Below are 22,196 nucleotides of genomic sequence, written 5' to 3'. Positions count from 1 at the left end.
ACATTCATAAAAGAGCCATTTCCTCTTCTATGCTCAAACATTATTAACCAGAGATACTAAAAACTCAAGCAGGCTGCAACCTGCCTGACCTACAGAAATGAGAACCTCTTTTAGCATACTTCAAACTAAGCATGGACTCACAAGGAAAAAGCAGGCTGCTGTTAAACTGAGGATCTTCTATGTTAGGGTCCCCAGTCTCTTGGCTCAAAGAGAACCCCTGAGATTGAAACAGGTGAGAGAGTAGAGGGACTGGAGCGTGCAGCATGGCAGGGCAAGGTTGTCACCACCACCACCCACTGTAAGTTTAACAAACACCCTGAGGCACTAGGTACCGTGCAAACCTCAAAGCAGCCCTGTATGGAGGGGAGGGGCATTCCAGGAAAGACTTCCACACCCACCAGGAGATCCCAGTTTCCAGCTGGGGACCTGATGAGTGAACGTGAGAAGGACGTACTCCGTACTCGTTGCTCAAGGGGACACAGCCCTACAGAGGGTTTAGAGCACTCGCATGAGATGAATACCTTTCACAAAGTTAAACAAGTAAGGTCAGAGGATGCTTTAAAAAAACCAATAGCCCCATAAACTGGGGATAAGTTAAGCTCCATATGTTGGCTTAACCCAGTAGTGTGCAGCCATAAGAAATGCTCACCACAAAGCATGTGGAAATGTTCTCTCATTATACACGGAGGGAGGAGGGGAACAAAACCCATCTAGTTACCTTCCTCCTTCACTGTTTTCATACTGGGCAAAGCCAGATGAAAATGGTTCTACCAGTTTGATTTGGTGGTTTCTGCCTATGTATACAAGTAATTAATGGACACAGTTAATACCTACTTTCAGAATCAGACATTTTCAGTATCAGAAATGCATGTGGGATGTCATCTGTAAAATGGAGTGGTCCTCTGGCCAGGCATTACTACAGTTTCGTGTTTATTTACTGTTACCCACAAGAAAACGGAAATGGCCTGAAAGAAGGCAGACCCGAGAGCACCTGACAGCTGGGGCCCTCTGCTACATCACTCCTCAAGTACTGTTTAACTTCTAATGCCATTTAAAATGTTATCGCCCATTTACTTAGCCCTGCAGTTTATAACAAACCTACCAAACAGGACAAACCAGTCTGGATTATATAATATGTAAATATGCCAGGGAGCTAGGGAGCACCTAACAGGAGGGTAAGACAGAGCAATGGTTAAATGAGCTAAATAAACCTCACTATACCTGAAGGTAGCCTCTTCATTCACATTTCATTCCCAGCACTTTGTTACTAAAATGTGGAGAATGCAAAAACCAATGAAGAAATTATTATATGTATCCCCACAAATACCACCTAATGAGTCACTAAAATTAATTAAAAGGGACACAAAAGTCAGTATCTACATTTCATTCAGTTTTTAAAATCTTATATACCTACTGAATGACTCATATTTGGACCTAAAAATCTTAACACATTCTAAAGAAACCATCAATGATTAGTATCTTTTTCACACACGCACGCACACACGCACACAAGCACACGCACCCTATCAGCTTAAATGTGGGCCTAGTGCCAGAACTCAAGTTTCACTAGCGTTGTTACAGGACTTGAATAAATTGTTTCATGCATGTACCTGTTTGAGAAACAGATTTTATATCTACCACCCTCAGAGATGTTAAACATGTACAAAACATGGAACTGGTAATATTCCATAACTATTCCCATAACACAATAAACTGACATAAGAGAGAAACTCCACAAACACAATATTTAACATTTTATGATAAAAAAGATAAATACTGAAGTGATGATCAAAGGCACTCATTAATATCATATTGCTTCATGATTACATTCATCTATAAATTTTTTCTTTTAAAAGGGCTGTTATGAATCAACCAGAAAAAAAACAAAACTATGAAGACTCAGTTACATTTATATACTAGGTTAAGAGTAGATAGTGATTTTGTAAAAATATAAATCACACACACTATTCAAAAAATTACAAGTAAATCAATGAAGTTCAACAAAAACTAGCTGAAATGTGGTAACTTCAGCCTAGAAATTTAAAAGTATATATATTTATATACACATACATGATTGGCATATAAAATATAAATACATATGCTCATTATAATACTTCTTAAAAATTTAGGACTTGACAATGTACCAGAGTTCTTCCCCAGGTTCTCATTTTTTAAAGTTTGGTTTTTTTTAATAGCTATAATAAAATTTTTCTTTCCTGTTTTCAATATACTGTATTTGTGTGATTTTAAAAAGTCAGTCTTAAGAACCATCTTTGACGAGACAAAGAAAAAAAAAAAAGCTCCAAGTAGGAAAAAAACCCTCTTTTGGCAAGCCTATTAAAGGTAGATTTAACATATTATTTTAAAATCTTTCATAGGAGCAGTGAGAGTTAGTGTTACCATGCTACACCTTTCCATTCAAAAGAATAAGAGACACAGGGTTGCAAACTGGCCTAAACTATGGAAATTACCACACAGTGGTAAGCACCCATGGTTTCAACAGATTGTAGATTCAAATGCCCCCTCATTACGTTGTCATTCCACCCTTTACTGCAATAAGTGAACAGGAACAAACAATCAAGGTGAATGGTTTTTGAAAAAGCTCCCTGGTACTCTGATACTCCCCTGACCTGCCCCCAAAATAAGAACTATAGAACTAAGCATATGTGCTGCCTCATTTTCTTACCTTTATAATCTGCCGCATCACAATATCTGAGAACCCCTGATTTTAGCTGACTACTCCCTTAACTAGTTTTAGAGCCCCAAGTTGTGGTTTCAGCCAGAAGGTGTCAACACAAAGCCAAAAAAATATTTCTGGACACAGTTGCAGGCCACAAAGCCAGAACCTTGGAAAGACCATTTCTGTACTCTATAGAGCCAAGCCAGGCTGGCATCTTAATCATCCAAGCATCCACTGGGTAGGAGTTGACTCTACATGTGCCCTAGCTTATCCTGTCTGTCCTGTTCCAACCATCTGTGTTCACATGATAAGCCTGCAGAAGAGGTTCTCCAGCTCAGCTCACAGAAAGAGCTTTAGGACTAATTTTGCAAAGAACAAAAACAGGCTGAGTAGGAACTCAATGTAATCCAAGAGAGATTACCAAAGGTATTTCTGAGACAAATCCTAAAGTACATATTCTAAAAACAATACACAAAGGTGGTGGGAAGAGAAGATCTCAAATTTCTGCGGTATTAAAAAAAAAAAAGGGGGGGGGCACCTGAGTGGTTCAGTAGGTTAAGTGTCTGACTTCAGCTCAGGTCATGATCTCTCAGTTTGTGAATTCGAGTCCCGCATCAGGCTCTGTGCTGTCAGCACAGAGCCTACTTCAGATCCTCTGTCTCCCTCCCTCTGCCCCTCCTCCATGCAAGCGCTCTATCAAAAATAAACAAACATTTGGGGGTGGGGGGAGCTGTTCTTCTAAAATGTTTCCCTTCCAAGAAGAAAAAGTAAACATTTTACAGGCTCATATCTCTATGGGCCTCTCAGAAATTCCCATTGCTCATTTGGCAGGCATCCAAATAGCCCAGCTTGGCTGGCAAATGTTCAAATACAGTTATTCAGAATATGTTAATGAGGCTAACGTGGTGCTTCCACCATGTAACCCCACCTCTCTTTTCTTTGTGTGAAGTGAACCTGTACAGGTTAAAACAGGCGTGCCAAACACTTGCTATGTGAAATTACTGACTGCTGGCTAACCCACTGCCAATTTAAAATAAGCATTTAGGGAGAGTGGCTTGTTCAAATGTATGCTGTCTTTAAAAATGGATATCGTGAGGTTCAAGTCACTTCCACTCCCATATACCTCTGTGGGTATAAAAATACAAACGTTAACGATTTATATTCTTTAAGTACCACATTCCAAGTACCTTGAAGATTACAAAGTACTTCACAAGTATTCTTTTAAAATAATTTCCCAGTGAAATATTTTTCATTCTATAAAGAAATGCAAGTAGTGGTTACACATTGTATGGATAACAGTAACTGAAATGAAAAGCAGAACTCAGTTATTTTATCAGTTAATACAACTATCCAACAATATCCCTTTAGCCCGAAATCAAGTATTTATTTTGTGTACATAAAGAAATAACAGAGCAACTAGTCAGTCATCTTTGGTTTGTATAAATCCTAAAAATCCCCAAATCTCCCCCACCCAAAATCTGACTACCTTAAAATTTTCACTCTTCTTTCCTCCTGCCTCCCAAAAAAGCATTTAACTTGTTTCTTCATCCACACAGACATTCCACACATACTCTGAATTTTAAAACTTAGGCCATAGAGACTCATTTTCAGTAGAACAGAAAGTGCTGGTTCCAAACAAACAATCTCAATCTCAACATTGCCCAGTCCCTAATTAGTCCTCCAGTCACCAGACCTTACGCAGGAAATCAGGATCTAATATCTTAAGTTTAAAAATTAAAGGGAGGTTGGAAGAAAGGTATAAATGGGATTACATACTTCCCCAGGGTGACTCATTCTCATACGCTCAGGATTAAATTCAACACTGACTCTGGATCAGGAAAGAATTTTTCCTCAGGGGCAGAAAGGGGCATGGGATTTCCAAATGTACACTCAAGTAGGATCTTCGATGTGGCTCAGGTGAGCAAATCCCACATAATTAACTTCCTACTACAGTGAAGGAGTAAACATAGGTGAGGTGTACAACCTCCCCAGATGGTGCTGGTATGAAGCCCCTTCTGATGTTTCTGATGCTACACAGATTAGACAGAGGCAAGAGACACTGGGGTGGCACAACAGTGGGAATATACTCACTGTTACTGAACTGTGCACTTAAAAATGGGTACGACAGTACCTGTTATGGTATGTATTTTTTACAATTAAAAATAAAAATTAAAAAGAGAGATTGCGGTGAACTTACCATATTGCCATTGCTCTCGGGGACAACTAAAATGCTCTCACAATGTCTAAGTGTTTGAATGTGAGAAATTACACCAACCTACTACAGACAGAGGGGGATATGGCAGGCTGGGAATGGCACCGGGTCAGAAGCCTGTGCTCACGCCTCTGTCTGTGGAAACCAGCTGGCCTTGGACTCAGGGTATTTCCTAGGTTCAACTGCCTAGGGCCTCATTTTTTCCCATTAGGAATAGGAAGAGTAATAAAAGTGTTTTTCCTTTCATCACATTAAGAAAACCTGGCCATTATCTTTCTTGAGCCATTTTCTTCTCCCTAAGGTTTTCAATAAAAATCTCAAAGCTATGAAAATGTATTCTGCTTTGGAAATATATCCTTTAGAAACACAACAGATTCTATTTGAAAACATACATGAATGAATAGAAACTTATTTGAAAGAGTAAAAATATTTCAATATTCATGCTCCAATTTACCTTAGGAAAAACATGGGTTTCTCAACAAGTACTATTTCTCTAAGGAATAAAAACTAATTTCCTCAAAAATTTAGTATGTATGAAACTTACCATAAAAGAGTATCATAAATTGCTTAAGAATCACTGAAATTAGTAGGGAGATATTAAACATTTAAATATGTGTGAGCATTAAAAACTATACCTTAAAACATAAATAACCAAAGTATCAATATACTATAAATTTTAAGTCCATCTATGTAATTTTCTTTAATAATAAATCATATGTAATTATTAAAGAAACCCTTCCCTCTAGTAACTTATGCAAAGGGCAACAAATCTGCTTACCTAAGATTTTCTAATATATTTTCCAAGTTAAACCCAAACCCGAAAATTTTAATTTAAAATACCCCACTGAAACTTTATAAGCTATATATTTTTTTTATGCTGCACTTGTATGACTACTTAATGTTACAGTTCTCCCTAAGAGCATTCATCCTTGTTTTCAGCAAATACAAAATCTGAAGCATCTATCACTATGGTAAAGAACATATGGATTGGAATAAATTATAGAAAAAAATCTGAAAAAATAACTAGAAATATTAAGAGACTCATAACAAAAGAGGGTTACCAAGTACAGGGCTTAAAAAGTACAAGAAAGCAAGGAAATAAGGTCACCTGGAATGAAGAGAGCAAGTCGTGAGTCCTGCTTTCAATTCTTTGCACAGAGTAGAGGTCCCAGGAGTCTAGCCTTTCTTGGTTGCCAGGTGTAAGTGGCAGAAGCTGGTTCTAGGTCTCCACCATATCCAGCAACAGCCCTTCTACTCACACTTCAGGAGCCAAGTGATCTACTAACCAAACTTACTTGGACTCACAGTGCAACGAGAGGGTGTGGTGGACACTTCATATAATAACAGTAATGATACTCGACACTTACAAAGCAGATGTGGAGGAGATTCCAGCAGATCTTGTAAGCAGATGCACAGAGTACATAAGAGGCTGAAGTATTCCTGAGCAAGTAAGTGGAGAAGGAAGACAGCATGAAGGATGGTAAAAGGGAGGGAGGAAAGATCAGCAAGCCAGTCAATATGATACCATAGTGGTGAAAAGCTTTACAACAGCCTGGGTTCCTAGCATGGAAAAATGCATACTGACACAGAGATGGTTGGAGCAGGGTAAAGAATAACTTAACAAAGGAGCACCTGGGTGGCTCAGTCGGTTGAGTGTCCAACCTCGGCTCAGGTCATGATCTCACTGTCCGTGAGTTCGAGCCCCACGTCGGGCTCTGTGCTGACAGCTCAGAGCAGAGCCTGGAGCCTGTTTCAGATTCTGTGTCTCCCTCTCTCTCTCTCTCTCTCTCTCTCTCTCTGCCCCTCCCCCATTCATGCTCTGTCTCTGTCTCTCTCTCTCTCTCTGTCAAAAATTAATAAACATTAAAAAAAAAAAGAATGATATAACAAAATCTGATAGCCATCATTTTGTAGGTAACTCTCCAAAATCCTTTTCCTGTGGGTGGGGGGTAGGGCGGGTGTCACAAGCTTTCTGTAAGGTAACTGAATGGAATCAGAAAGTTGCCCTAAGGAACTCATATGCCAAAAAAACAGAGACAGCTTTCTCGAAATGGATTAAGTTCAGTAGGCAGCTGGAAATAAAGTAAGGGTTTTACTTTATTCCTCTAAAATTAAATAACCACTCCTACCTAGTCCACTTCTTGACCAGTTTTCTAAATAGAGTCTGTCTTGTCTGTTTGTCTTGTCTTCTCTTTCTCTAAAATGGACTTTAAAATCAAAGTTTAGATTTAAAGAGCTAGATTAGAATGTCTAGATTAAACACTCATACACACACAGAGACACACACACACACTGAAAAACAAGAGAACCTCTTTAGTCACGTATAACTGCTTTGATGCTCTTTTATAAATCGACCACATCTCAACTAACCAAAATTAGGGTGAACAAGACATGAATAATAAAGACAATGGGAAAGAGTGTTTGAAATTAGAACTATTCTAGGAAATCTGGACCATACTTTAATAATATGCTCTCAGATCCAAAAACCAGAATAACCAGAACTTCTGGTGAAGAGCTAATCCTTCTTCACCTTCCCTCCTTTGTCTTCAAGTCATTCATAAACGCTTGATTCGGGAATGCACATTCTTTTTTAAATCAATAGTTACATAATACCTTCCTTGATTTAATAATGTCTTTTGAGAGTCTCAGGTACTTTCTCACATGCTAACCTTTTTAAAATTTCCCTTTCACTTTTGTCTTCCACTAAATATGTCCTCTTTAGGGGACAGTTTGATCTAAGTCACTGCTAGAAAACAGTACGCACACAGAATCTCAGCATATTTCCTTTATCTTACAGTAGAGAGGCTAAAGTTACTTTCTGAGTTTTGGTTCTTGCCTTCCTATCCCACTCTTTATACGTATTTACTTCTATTGGATTTTCTTTCTTCTCCCTTTTTCCCTCCATGCCCAACTCAGGATTTCTCGAAGGATAATTTAAGGGACCACCTCCATCAGAATCAGCAGGGCCTTGAGTTAAAAAGTGTTCTGGACTTCTACCTAAATTTACTAAATATGAGAAGGTGGGTAGGGCTCAAGATTCCTCATGTTAAAAGTTAGCCAGGTGATTGTTAAACACACTACAAAAGTTTGAAGATCATGGTCCCAAACCCTTGATTCTTCCCAAGACACAGGGACTCGACTAAACTATAAACTAGTACCATCAGAGCATCTGAGAAGAGAGAGCATGGTGGCAATTCTCCCTTCACCTTCCTTTTAAAAAGCAGATGGAAGAGGCAAGAAAGCACAGTGAGTAGAATATAAGCTGAATGTGAGACATCAGCACAAATGCAGACTCGTCAGCCCAGCTCTGTGGCTACTGCCAATTACAGTAGCCAGACCTGCAAGAGGACTGATTACATGTAATTTATAAAAAGTAAACAAGCTGGGCGGCTTATGAACAATGAATGAGGATATTCAAGCCAAGAGGTAATAAAAATCATGAATAAATGACTCAACATCCCCCTCCCCACCCAGACAACAAGTGGTTGTATTCTGGCTAGGATTAGCAAGGACAAAAAAGAGTATTTGGGTAATGATTTAAATGACAACAGACCATTTGACAGAAATTCTATCAAATAAACCCTGGTGAAAGGTTACTGGGTAGCAGCTTCTGGTGTGTTCACAAGCTCAGCCATCTCAGTGACTGTTCTCCTCAGCCTTACTGAGGTAAAAAAAAAAAAAAAAAAAAAAAAAAAGTTTGGCTCCAGTGCTACAACATAATCCTACACCTAAAATACAGTTGACTCTTGAACAACCCGGGGGTTGTTAGTGAAAATCTTGCATATAACTTCTGACTCCTCCAAAACTTTACTGAGAGCCTCCTGTTGACCAAAAGCCTTACCTATAAAACCATCAACTGACACATACTTGGTATGTTATATGTATTAAATACTGCATCCTTACAATAGTACCTTTTTCTTCTTCTTTTTTTTTGGTAGTCTAGGCCACGTGGTTTGTGTGTTTTTCAAATTGTTGCACATCTCCAAAAATCTTCCAATACAGTCACTGAAAAAATTCCATGTCTAAGTGGGCCCACTTGGTTCAAAGGCATGCTGTTCAGGGGTCAACTGTATAGCTTTTAATGGACATAGGAAAATAAACTAAATAAAACACATGTAGAAACTAGGTTTTATGAAGAATTCGTCTACATAGGGTTTCTCAACTTCAGCACTACTGATATTTTGGGCTAGATAATTCTTTATTATTGGGGTTGTCCTGTGCAATGCAGAAATGTTTAATAGCATCCCTGCCTCTACTCACTAGTGGCCAGTAGTACCCCCAGTTGTGACAACTAAAAATGTCTCCAGACATTCTCAAATGTCCCCTCTTGAGGCAAAATCACCTCCCCACTCCCACTAAAAACCACTGTTCCATGCAGAAACAGCATGAAGAAAAGTTCATATTAGTAAAATAGCTCATATAACATATTTTTGACATAAGAAACCTTACAATTTCTGCTTTTAAATATAAATATAAAATATATGCCTTTTGAGTATATCACCCAATTTTTCCATAAATTTTTCTATTACCAGGGGCTAAAACACAAAATCTTAATATTGTTTTAATAAGCTATCCAAGCCATTATGAAAAGGGACACACAATAAAATAACTGAGTAGGCCCAAGGTATTTATGCCCATGTAACAGAGCCAACATACCCATCAGGCACAGGAGGCACAGAGCTAGGGCCCATGAAACTTTTTAGAAGCCCAGAAAAAGTGTTTTTATATTAATTTCTTTTAAAATCAGAATAAAAAATGAATATAATAACAATACCAGCTTGGAACATATCCATCTTTATAGTGACACAGATACAAAGTACAATTTTTATTCCTTTTTTTTTTTTTTTTTTGTAGAGGAACTGGGGCCCATGAAGGCAAAATTACCTGGGGTTCATAAAAGTCACCATATGGTCCCACCATCTGAAGGGCAGTAAACAATTAAAACAAGCATGTATGATCAGGTGCGACAAGCACCATGCCATGGAAACGGCAGAGCATTAAAGGAGGATAAAGCAGATACTCACAGCCCACCAGCTCTATGTGTGAGAGGAACGGTGGTGGTGGAAGTTCAGAGGAGGCTTCGGGGGAAGAGAACAAGCAGAACTTAGCCTGGTGTGAAAGCAGACAGTAGAGGACCAAGAATTTCCGGAGAAGAGCATGAGCAAAGGCCACACAGACAGGTCCCACGGCCTGGGACGCGGAAGTTCGGTACAGCTGAAGCAAAGGGCAAGAGTGAGAAGGCAGCAACAAATACTACGGGGGGGCACACGCAGGCCCCTCATCACAACGGGCCTTGCAAGCTGAGAGAAAAGGTTTGGGCACTTGTAAGGGCAAAGGGACACAGCAGAGCAGCTTCAAACTGGGGAATAGCATTCTCAGATTGGTGTTTCAGAAGGCCATTCTGGCTGCCTCAATGGAGCCAGTTTGGAGGAGAAGTGAAAGAATGGAAAGGTAGAGGCCACTGGTTTCTGCAGCAATTGAGAAGGCAAAAGGCACCTTAGGTAGCAGAGGTCAATTAACTCAAGAGATATTTGAGAGGTGGAGGCGCCTAAGTGGCTCAGTAGGTTGGGCATCTAACTCTTGATCTTGGCTCAGGTCATGATCTTATGGATTGTGGGATCGAGTCCCATGTTGGTCTCTGTGCTGACAGCACAGAACCTGCTTGGCATTCTCTCTCTCTCCCTCCCTCTCTGCCCCTTCCCCACTCACACGCCTCTCTCTCTCTCTCTCTCTCTCAAAATAAACAAACATTAAAAAAAGAGAGATCTGGGAGGTAAAACTGATAGGATTTGTCACTGGGTGTGGAAAATGAGGGAAGGACAACACAGAACACCTCTGGCTTAAGCCAATAGACAAGGGTTGGTGGAGTGACTGACTGAAGGAACAAGAGGACTAGGTTTAATGACAGGATGATAAGACCTGGCATGGACATGCTGAGTCTCAGTTGCTGTGGGAGATCTAAGCAGTCCTCGACCTAAGCAGTTAGATCCACAGATGCGGAGTGAGAAACGGATTGAGATAATGCCTACAAAGCATCCACACGTATAATTCAGGGCCATTTAAGATCCAGAGATGGGCTTTAAAGGTTAGAAAATGTTCAAGGCTATGATAATGTTTGTGTGTAAGTTTGTAAGAATTCTGCAGAAACTGAGAGCTGAGAGCTTTTATCAAATTTTCATAGGGGTTCACAAACACACATTGGATGACAAACCACTAACAGCATGTGAGGGGAGAATGGGCCATCCAGGGCTAGCACTAGCCTACTGAAGAACACGCACATATAAGGAAACCCAAGCCTGGTATCAGGATGGCATGGGAAAGAACAGATTTTGAAAGAGGGACTGGTCATCTCTTCAACAATGTAGTCAGAAGGTCCATGAAAAGCAAGAGCTAAAAAGTTCAAATCTAGTTCTGCTAGATTTGGCAACCAGGAGTCACTGGGGATCTCAGCGGGAACTGTTTAGGTAAGAGTAGTGGAAAAGGACCCAGGCTCTATTCCATTACAAAATGAGTGGCAGATGAGGAAGAAGGGGCAGTCAACCGTACAAAACCTACTCAAGAGTCTGGCTAGAAAAGGAGCAATAAAAAGAGTCTCACTCCAGCTCCATCTTTGAAAATGGAATCCGCCATTTAAGGTCGTGGTAAGAAATCTCTTACCACCTTCATTAAGCCTTCAAGTGCCCCTGAGTTTACCTCCTTCTGCTAGATTCTTCTGGAGTCTTGCCTCAAACATCACTGATCATAATATAATTAGCAATACTGAGTGCATCCTATGTAGCATATAAACTCCCAAAAAATGAAGACAGTGCCTTCTTGGTCCACCTCTGAATTCTTCACAGTACCTTGTTCATAGTGGGTATTCCCTCAGTGACTGAAGGATGTGACCCAAGAGGTGAGAGATCTGGCTCTGCCTTAACAGTTGGTAAACATGTATGACCTGGGACAAATCAATTAGTCTCCCAAAGGCTAATTTTTCACTCCCTGTAAAATGAAGAGGTTGGGTTCTTGACTAGGGAAGAAGGAGATTTATGAAATATAGCTATTGCTTTGGTAATCACAGAAATCCAAATCTTTTGTATTAAAAGCCAAAGGACATCCAAACAATACATGAAAGAGAAATGGGTTAGAAAGGTTGAGAAACAACCAACTAGATGATTTATAAATTTAGGTTTAAAATTCTGTAATTATTTGGTCATGCTGCTCAAGAGATTATGCAAAGGATCACATTGTACATTTAGACACAGAACAAATGCCATCTTTGTCCTCTTGAAATTAATATCCTATCACAAACACTAAAAAATGATAAATGAAGGCATAATTTTCTTTGTAAGCAGATCATGTGTACACACCTTCGACTGTGTATACTGTGGGTCATTATGAAAAGCATCTAAAAAATATATTAAATATATTAGGCTTTCTTTTCCTGTTTCGACTATTTACTTAAGTGAAGAAAAAGAAAAAAAGGAATACCGTTCAACAGCACCAATTTAATTTTGCAGCCTGTTTTTTGGAGATAAATGACCTATATACCAAATGAAGATTACTCAGAAGGCTTTGGTTTTATGTAACAGCATCACTAGGATCAAATTACCTTCCCAAATAGTTTGCATTCTTACCAGTTCAGTATTTCCTTTTACCTTTTCTCAACACTTCAAATATTTAAACCTGAAACTGTCAGGGAGAACTTGTAAAATTTAATACTCCTACACAACTTCAGGGTCAATTATAACTTTGCCAGAGGGAAGGGGGTTCAAATAATACCTCCTTAACTGAATGAGGTTATCGTTCCTCTTCATGTTCTACCTAACACCACTGGAATTCAAAACACTGGAGGGAGCATTTTACCGTGTTTCTCTTTCAAGAGTGCAACATTAAAACTCCTCTCCCGCTAATCAAATGGTCATCCCTCCACCAGAAGCACTTTCATCCTGGCTGCTCTGACTCTGGCCAAGGCACTAAAGGGAATGTGTGTGTGATGGACTGGAGTTGAGAAAGCACACCAGGTACTTAATTCTTTCATCAGGTAGTCATCTCAGGGAGGAGATCTGCTACTCGGAAAGTGGCCTGACCACATTTCCCAATACAGTAGTAACTAAAAACTGCATTTCAGGAGAGAAAAACAATCTGCGTGCTGGGTTGAACATTATTATTCCCAGTCTTGATTACCAGGGTACAGGGACAGAAATAACTTCCCACTTTTAGAGAAAAGATAAAAGAATGTGTGTGTAAAGATTCTAACACAAATACTCTCTGATACTGGTGGCGGGGCTTATATTAGAGAGAAAGAAGTGAAAACAAAGAGGAAAAGAGCAAGAGGTTAGATAGAGAACCACAGGACAAAGAGTGCCTTTACCTTTCTCCCACTTAAAAAAAAGTTAGCAAATAAAATATTACGGCAACTGGCTAATTGATGTATTAAAAACAAAAATAAATGGGCACGCCTAGCTGGCTCAGTTGGTGGAGCATGCGACTCCCGATCTCGGGGTTATGAGTTTGATCCTCACAATGGGTTTGGAGATTACTAAAAAAATAAATAAAAATAAACTAAAAACAAAACAAAAATAAAAACAACAACAGAATTCTCAACCTTCTCCTGATAGCTACTGTCCTACGTCTTCATTTCACAAAAGCAAACCTCTTGATCAATATTATATTTACCTGCTTATTTCATGTATAATAGCTAAATATCTCTGGACAATACCAACAAATATTGAACTCAACCAAGCAACAGGAAAGTAATGTACAAAGCCTTGGCGCTAAAGGACAATTTTTCCCCTCTTCAGACCACAGGATGGATGCCTTCCTCTCACTTTTCTCTTGAAACGTAAAGTGGAATTTTGATGTTTTCTTTTTCCATGAGTGCCATTCTTAAAGAACATATAAAACTATGTTCAAAAAAATTTCAACTACATGAGTCAAAGAAAAATTAAAAAGGGAAAAGAAAAACAATGAACAGGATAGTTAAAGCACAGTTTAGTGTTTTTCTTCCTTTAAAAAAAAAAAAATGACCTAAGATTTTTACATTGAAAAGAAATGTTTGGACTCATGTTTGGACTCTCTTGTATATTGTTTTTAATTCATGGAACAATGTACCCATTTGTTTTTTTTTCCTTTTAGTATATTTTTTTTTTCTTTTTGAATACACAGGAATTTTTTAGGCCAAGTATGAATTCAAAGTAAAAAGCTGAGAAAGAAAAAGAAACACCACCATAAGAAAAACTCGTGGTGAACTTGGCATTCTTTCCAAGATAAATAAAAAAGTAAAAAAAAAAAAAAAAAAAACCCTCAGTTTAGAAAGATAATAAAAATTTCTGAAATACACATAAAGGAAAGAATATTAAATGAAAAAATTTAAGATAACTCACATTTCCTCTTCTGGAAGCTCTATTTCTTTGCAACTTACATCTTCATGTGCAGTTTGCATATAGCAGCTCTGCTAAAAACAACCACATGGAAAATTTTTGTTCCAGATAAATACTGCAGGACAGGGCTTGGCAGCTACAAGTTGTAATCAGAATGCTTCAAGAGCTAATGTAACAGAGATAACAACCAAACATGTATTTCGGTGCACCGTGTTAACTATTTTTTACAAAGCAGGCTATCACACAGTCAAAAGCTGCTGGGTTCTACTTCATATGCATTTAACAGTGAGAATTCTTCCCTTAGTTAAAGAGAATTTTGCGCATATGAATAAAAGAACTGCTTAAAATATAAAAGACTCTCTTTTCCAGTCCAGTTATTCTTGTATTAAGGTGCTCACGCGTACAAGCCTGGAATGGTCAAAAACGCCCAGTTCCTAAAGTGACTTTTCCCAGTAATTCCACAGGCCTGAACTGCCACCTACTATTCAGTAAGACTCCCCAGCCATCTAGTTGGCAACTGAAGACGCTACTTATTTAATGGATGTGGAAATCCACGGTACAAAGAACCACTTTTCCCCAGGAGTAATCTAAAGAAGAAAAGAATGCTAATTTCATTTGTGCTTGTAGCCAAAGAGGGGAGGAAAAAAAAGACCTGTGACTTGATAAGTTTCCTGTACTCAAATCCACACACAGAGATAATAGGAGTCACACAGAAACGTTGTGACTTTCAAGCCAAAGTTCAAATGGCAAATTCTGATGAAGCTCTAAGTTGGTGGAAATTAGCCACCATGTTAATTTGAGGAATGTGAAATGAGAGAACCCCTTCCATCAACAGTCAGAGGGGGTTTAATGAGACCCAGTGGCGTTCTTCTCTTTCCTCCAACACTAGCTGGCACTCACACAGCTGGGCTAAGATGGCTTCCAAAGTCCAAAATAAGACACTAGCCCAAGGCAGCACTGGCCCTCCTGCTGGAACTCAGGAGCAAACGAATCAAAGGCTCTTTTATTCTCCCTCCCACCAGAACATGCTCCCTCTCTGTTGTAAACTAAACGCTTGCCAGAATGAATTATTTAGCTCAAAACAGACATAAAGAAATCTTAAATAACACATAGCCCTTGAATTTGAATAAGCTCAGGTGACCAAAGGAGTTGTTTTGTTTGTTTCTAGTCTGACACATAAAATTCACTTGCGGTCAGGATCCCATCAGAAGCATTAGGTCATGGCAGAAACAGAAACTTCTCAAACTAGATGTTACAGCTGACATCCAAACTCCATGCTTGAAACTGAGGTGTTCGGAAAGCCGTCCCTTAACTAGGAGGTCTAAAATCAACACAAAGTCTTCGTTCTTCCTTGAAAGCCAGGCTTCCCTTAGGATTTGCTATTTTTGCCAACAGTAAGTACCTCTGTTCTTCCAAGAACAGACCCTAAAAATTCATCTGTGAAATCTTCCCTGGCAGCCCCCTTCCATTCCCTCCCAGTCTGAACTCTTAAGCAATTATTATCTGAATCATTCATCTGGCAAGTAATCATATATGGCCTTATAACATATGTCTTGGAAAATGATTTAAATGTAGGTGCATTTACAGCTTGTCTTCACAAATAGATTAGAAACTCCTTGAGGGCAGGGAGTGGGCCTTTCCGTCCATTGTATTCCACACAAGACACATTACAAAAGCTCCAGAAATACCTGTTTATTCAGTCAACAGGTACTTGTTGCTCTTCTATTCTGAGCCAGGCACTGCTCTGGGTGCTAGGGTCACAACTGAGGCACCCACAGCAGGATGCAGCAGGCCTGTGTTCAGTAAGCCTGTGTTCTGTTAAAGCAAATGCTGGAGGGTCCCTAAAGAACTCTGCTTAGGCAGTTCCTAATATATCCACTAAACTATTTAAGATGAACAAGAAATTAAAATTTATTTCCCAAAAACAGAGGCCTAATGAGAAGCTCCCCACTCTGCCTCTCATTTCCAAGCAAATATCTAAGGAATGTTAAGCCACAAGAGTTTAGAATCTAGATTTTTACAACATTTCTCCATTTTACAGATGAGGAAACTGAGGGTCAGAATGGTCAAAGTATCAGGTGGATAATGGCAAAGTCAAGTCGAATCCTGGGTCCTGACACTCAGTCCAGAGTTCCTTCCACAGCAGCACAATTTACCCCAAACTCATAAAAAAATAAAGCAGTAGTCCACCTGCTGTATTGTCCCTTCTCCTGTGTTAGCTTCTGTAAGAAAATTAGGAGTAATGACACTTATTGTTCTGAATCAATCACCTCTTAAACTTCCTCAATCTGCAAATTATCAAGACCTATCTACATATTTTTTATGTTGACTACAAAATATGGAATTTTATTTAGTCATAAAAAGTACTTTGTCATTTTATATCTTCTTATTTTTAAAGCAGACTCAATGACAAAACACACAGAAATAACCAAGTCAGCTGGCAACCAGATTATCCAAGTGTAACTCTTGTCGTATTACTATTTTGTCCAAAGATGATCTTTTTAAAAAATTTAAAAACCAATTTTTAACAAAGAACTCTAAAACCACCCTCCAAACTGATAGAACTTCCTAATGGTTATTTTGAATCCCAAAAGACAACAATCAGACTTAGGAATCCAGCAAGTTTTACATGGAGAATTTTGTACTCATCATTAAGTCCAGGCACAATCAGAGAATGAACTATTATTACCTATCATAAAGGCTTAATGTAATTGGTAGTTGATGATCTTTGTTAATAGAAACAGTGTTCCTGCCACATTAGAAAAAGTAAAAAGAAAACATTAAGAATTTGAGTGTAATGTTTACTAAAGTGAAGTTTTCCAGAAAAAAAATTCCTTCAACAGAATAATTATGTTCCTTCAGTCACTACAAGCAAAAGCTTCAGAATCCCCTGATTGTTACTGGTAATTGCAAAAAAAAAAAAAAAAAAAAAAAAAGTGCAAGAAGAGCTTCCAGACATCACAGTCCCATTTGCTGTAGCAACAATATTGAGCAGAGACAATGCTTACTTAGCACAGATCCTGGGCTGTCCTTAAATAGGACAGCCTGCCTGTCTGTGCCCCTCTCCTCCATGTAACATGTCAGATGCCCACCCGGAGGAAAAGGCTATTTCTGTTTCTAGGCCCATTTCCAAAACCAGGGGCATGTTCTAGACAAGAACCATCCTATTAAGTGACAGTAGAAGAGTGGACCCCAAGCTGGGTACAGATTACACACCCAAGAACTGGCCAAGGTCTTACTCCCAGGCTGGCTGGCAGCTAATAGGCCACCTTGGTCTAGCCTCAGAAGTAGGTTCTCCTGCTGAGATTGCATACCTGCCCAATGCTGACAGCTGGGCCATGGAGGAGTACAAACTCAGTGTCCAGACTTGAGGCAGGCCATAGGGAAGCTCCCCCTACAGAGATATGGTGATAGCCAGCTGGCTTGAATCAATCCTTTGTTTTCAGACTTACATTTTCTCTCAGCTGAAATTTCAAGTCCTGATGAAAATCCTACCATTATTTCAACCATCCGATTTGTCTTTAAAGAACTCTTTTAAAAAATCTGAGCATCACTGTTTAGTGCATACTACCAAGAGTTTACTTGTTCTCTGTAACCCTGGTAACGGTGATCTGTAAATGATTCCATTCAGGTCCTTACAGTAAAAAAGCAGCTGTTTAATATACAACACAGGACAAAAACCAAAACACGGTAGTAGCAAAATTGCAAGAAAGCATGAACACTTTCACCTCCACTTTAAGTAGACTTCAAAAAATTCACAGAGGATGAATTGAAACACATACAAAGGTTCTTGCTCTTTTGCAAATAAATACAGAAAAAAGTAAAACGAGATGAAAAGGCTAGAGGAACTACTCACTACTCCAGTATTCCTCTTTTATGTCCCTTTTACTCTCTTTAGGAAATTCAAGAAAAGCCTTCATATCAGATGAACACACTAGTGTGCAAAGACAACAATGCTGTGTAGTTGACTATGAAACAGTAAACATAAAATGGAGTTGTATAAGGAATGCAACGGGGCCATAACATGAGATGACTTTAATGATAAAACTAAAACAATTTTTGCCACATAAAAGCCCTTAAGGATCATCTTAATCAATGTTTGAATACCCTATAAAAACTGTAAACAGCAAGACAACTGTCAAAATTCCGTGAGCCAAAAGTTCCCCAACAGAATCAATGCTCAAACTCCCTGATGTCTTGTTTAACAATTACAGTACCACTCATCCAAGACATCTTTTCACAGCAAATTCATTCATTAAAAACCATTATCAAGCAACATTTTGCATACTGGATGGTCAACAATGTTTCCTTTTACCCTTTATTTTCATAAAGATTTTACATGAAAAGAAAACAAGCATAGGAAATGCATATATATATATATGAATGTCTTTGAGGGTCAAAGCTAGTTTAGCAAAAACAATCCGAACTGAATACCAAAGCCAAAAGATCAAAAATCTGGAAATGTCAAAATCTTCTGGGCAACCAAACTGACAGCTAAAATATTAAGACCGACCTCACTTTAACTTATAATATTCTGGTCATCCTCAGGGACCTCTTAAATTCTGGTAGCACCCTGCACGCTATCTTCCTGGGCCATAGCCATGTATAAAGAAAACACTAGTGCTCAGCCAGGCAAGAAAAACCCCACCTCCCCCCAGCTGTAAAGCATATTCTTCCCCCTGTTGAAAACACAACTTAGGGATCCTGCTATGTCTCTAAAGTATTCCCACGGTTTCAGACTACACTGAGCTTGTTCCTCAAAACATCTATTTAAAAAAATAAATAACAATCAGCTTGGGCACACAACATGAAACCACTTTATGTTGTGGGCTCACTTTTTCACATATTCTTGTCTCATTTCCCGAAGACTCAGAAAACTGCCTGAAGGGTCTTATGTTTCTTTAGCATTGCACATCTGATCCCCAGCTCGCCTCTTCCTTGCATTCTCAACTAATAGTCATAGACTCCTAGAAAGCTATAATCAGAAAGGAGCTTTAGAGATGATTTAGTCTGCACTCCACTTGAAATGAACTAGATGAGTCATTAACCTTTTATATAGCCCAGTCAGGCAGATCTGGGTTCAAATCCTATCCATGGCATATTCTGGATACAGAAACTTTTCTCATCTATAAAACTGAGATAACACCTACCTCATAAAACCGGTGTAATGATCAAATAAAATAATATATATTTTTTAAATTTGGACTTTTCATTTTCTTTGTCCTTGTTAAGACAATCTTTTAGGCTGATTTTCATCCTAGGTCATTTTACATTAAATTGCAAGCCCAAAAGGCAGGGCAAAAGACAGGGCTTCTTCCCTACTGTATTTTCTAACCTTTTGGTGCCTAGTCCAGTGCTAGGCATCTTTTGAGAGAGCCATAAACCAACCGTGTGAAAGAATGCCTTAAGTCTCTATAATCACTACTTTTTAGGCAAAGGTACTATCCTTAAGCTTCCTCCTAGAACCTACTTAGGTCTATATGTTGCCTAACCTATGCCTCTCAAATACACCTCTCTCCCTACTCCCTCTTCTCACACATACACAACCTTCTCTTTAGAACCACGAACTGAAAAAAACCACTTATCCCCCCCCCCCAAATTTTGCAATACAGTTAGCATCTTCACCAGAATATTCAGGCAAACTGGTAAGTACAAGGAGACAAGATTTGGAAGGGTTCAAGATTTCTGGAGAACTTTCTCCGGATGTGTGGCATCAAGTCCTTAAATGAGAATTACTTGTCTATAACAAAGGCTGACAGAAAGTGAACCAGAAACTCCAGCGAGTCCCTGAAGTTAATTATTGCACTTCACTCCACCATCCAAGCAGTGACTAATAGGATTAATTTGGGCTCTAATATCAGGTGTAAAAATCCTTCAACAAGATTCAAGTTCCATTCGAAGTGCTGGTCACTGACAATGAATTTATATTTAAGGGGGCATAAGTTTTGCTTTTGAAAACACACTGTACTAGAAAAACATTGGCTCCATACGCCAGGACGAACGTGTCATTTCTTTCCTTTGCAAAGGGCAGCAACAAAAGAACCAATGGGTGAGAAGGGGATAAGATTCCAGACCCCTGAAGAGGACACAGATTTCCACCAAAGTAAGGTTGGTTCTTTCAAGGAATATTTTTAACAGCTAAAATAGCTTAACACACAATCAGTATCTTGTATCAATTACACAAATGCCGTTTATGTAACCCTGGTGGCCTGGAAAAGGACCGCAACACACAGAAATCCTACTGGCCGCAGCTGTCCCCCCTCCTGCGAGGCTTGACAGCGCGTCCAACGCGCCCAAACACCAGCCGCCAGGCTCCCCCCAGTGCCCTCCTCTCGCAGCAAACTGCCAAGATTCTCCGGCCAAACTCCACGGTCCCCAGGATTCAAAACCGCGAAAATGCGAACCCTTGCTAAGCAAACGGCAGGGCGCGTAGTAACTTTTCTTTCTCTTTGGCACGGATCGGAGATGCTGGTTTCTAACACCAACTTTTCAGGTCCACAGCCTCCCGCACGCAATGCACCTCGAGGGGTATGACTAGAGAGCGCACCAGAGGGCTGCTGAGCTCTAAAACCTCAGCGGTTTTCCGATTGCGGGAAATTCAGGATACAGCAGCCCCATAGTGATTAAATGCAGATATAAAGAAAGGAGAATGCTTTTCCCCTTACCTCTGCTACAAGGAATAATAAAAACACGCAGCAGGCATTAGGTGGAAATCCCGGGGCCTCCCACGGGCCGATGAGGCCTGCAAAGCAGGCCATCTGGAATCTGGAGGAAGAAAGTTAGCCGGCAAAGTGGAGGGAGCCAGGGCGTGAGTGTACAGCCTCGGTCACGAGCCTGCGGAGGAAGGGGCCGAGGGGAAAGAGATGGGGGACTAAGCTGAAGAACCAGTCCCGCGCGCGACCAGGACAGGGGTGCGGGCGCGGAGGCCCACGGAGCGGCGGCCGAAGCTCTACTTACATAACGTTTCAACTTCTTCTCCGGGGGGGACTTGCGGAGCCATCCCGAGCAGACCACTTCGCCGCCGCTCATGGTGCGCGTCTCTCCGGCTCCCGGCCGGGCAGCTGAGGGGCGGGCGGGCGCGCTCCCGACAAAGCCGACGCCTGCCGCCGGCGCGGTGGCGAGGACCTCGCTCTTCCGAGGCGCAGCCGGGGCAGACGGGACGCTCCGCCGCGCGCTGGCTCTGAGTGTCCAAGTGTCTCCCGCACGGGTCCGCAGATGTGAACAGAAGCGGGTAGAACCGCCAAGGCCGGCACCTCCGGGCAGGGGTCGCCGCCAAGCCGAGGGCGCCCCGGCCTCCTTTCAGTGCGCCCGCCTAGCCGCCACGCGCACCGTCCCGCCGGCCGCCTCAGCAGCGCTCAGACTCAGCGGCACTGTGCCCCGACACAGAGCCGAGCCTCGGTCCCCTGCGCTCCGCCCCCTAGGAACAGGACCTCCCCAGAGCTCTTTCCGAAACAGACACTACGTTGCACGCGCGCACATACACACACACACACACACACACACACACACACACACACACAATGCCCCCGCGTGGCGCCCACTCTGGCTCGCCCCTCTCGGCTTCGATGCGCCCGGCGAGATCCTCTCCTTCCCGCTCCTCTGGAGAGGGTGGGTCACTTCCCCGCGGCACGGGGGGCGCACAGAGGAAAACAGGGAAGCCGCGAGGGTTTCGTGCGGGCGCAGGGCAGGTCCTGGGCCACGCAAGGAGCCGCCCGGGTGGCGGCGAAGCGCGGGGCGTCGCTGAGCGGCGGGCGCAGGGCAGGGCGCAGGTCCCGCCGGAGGGTGGGTCCGTTCTCGCCACCTCCGGAGAGGGCGGGGAGCGGCGGAGGAACGAGGTACTCGGCTGCTCGGCTCCGGGGACGGACCCCACTGTCCCGTCCCCTCACGCTCCTCCCGCGCCGCCTCCCCCACCGCGGGGCGCGCGACAGGTTCAGAACGGCCC

At 41.0% G+C, this 22,196-nt stretch overlaps 1 protein-coding gene across 8 annotated transcripts in view; it reads right to left on the bottom strand.

Moving 5' to 3' along the window:
* The window catches only part of GAB1 (GRB2 associated binding protein 1), a 123,257-nt gene extending 101,643 nt beyond the window's left edge, over nt 1-21,614 (bottom strand). For 2 of the 8 annotated variants that reach the window (XR_007458145.1, XM_049632231.1), the window contains exons 1-2: nt 14,258-18,219; nt 6,260-6,332 (exon numbers count right to left, since the gene is read on the bottom strand). Coding sequence is in view for 7 of the 8 variants with exons in the window: in XM_049632231.1 (XP_049488188.1) it covers nt 6,260-6,332; nt 14,258-14,316 (132 nt within the window). In the remaining variant the exon portion in view is untranslated. Of the gene's footprint in view, nt 1-6,259; nt 6,333-14,257; nt 18,220-21,211 lie in introns of those variants that run through there. The other 6 variants (XM_049632235.1, XM_049632234.1, XM_049632232.1 and 3 more) reach the window with 6 other exon arrangements.
* Between the last annotated feature and the right edge of the window lie 582 nt (nt 21,615-22,196).

The sequence above is a fragment of the Panthera uncia genome, chromosome B1 (assembly GCF_023721935.1).
Source record: "Panthera uncia isolate 11264 chromosome B1, Puncia_PCG_1.0, whole genome shotgun sequence".
Taxonomy (NCBI): Eukaryota; Metazoa; Chordata; class Mammalia; order Carnivora; family Felidae; genus Panthera; species Panthera uncia.
This window is presented reverse-complemented; position numbering and strand designations above follow the sequence as displayed.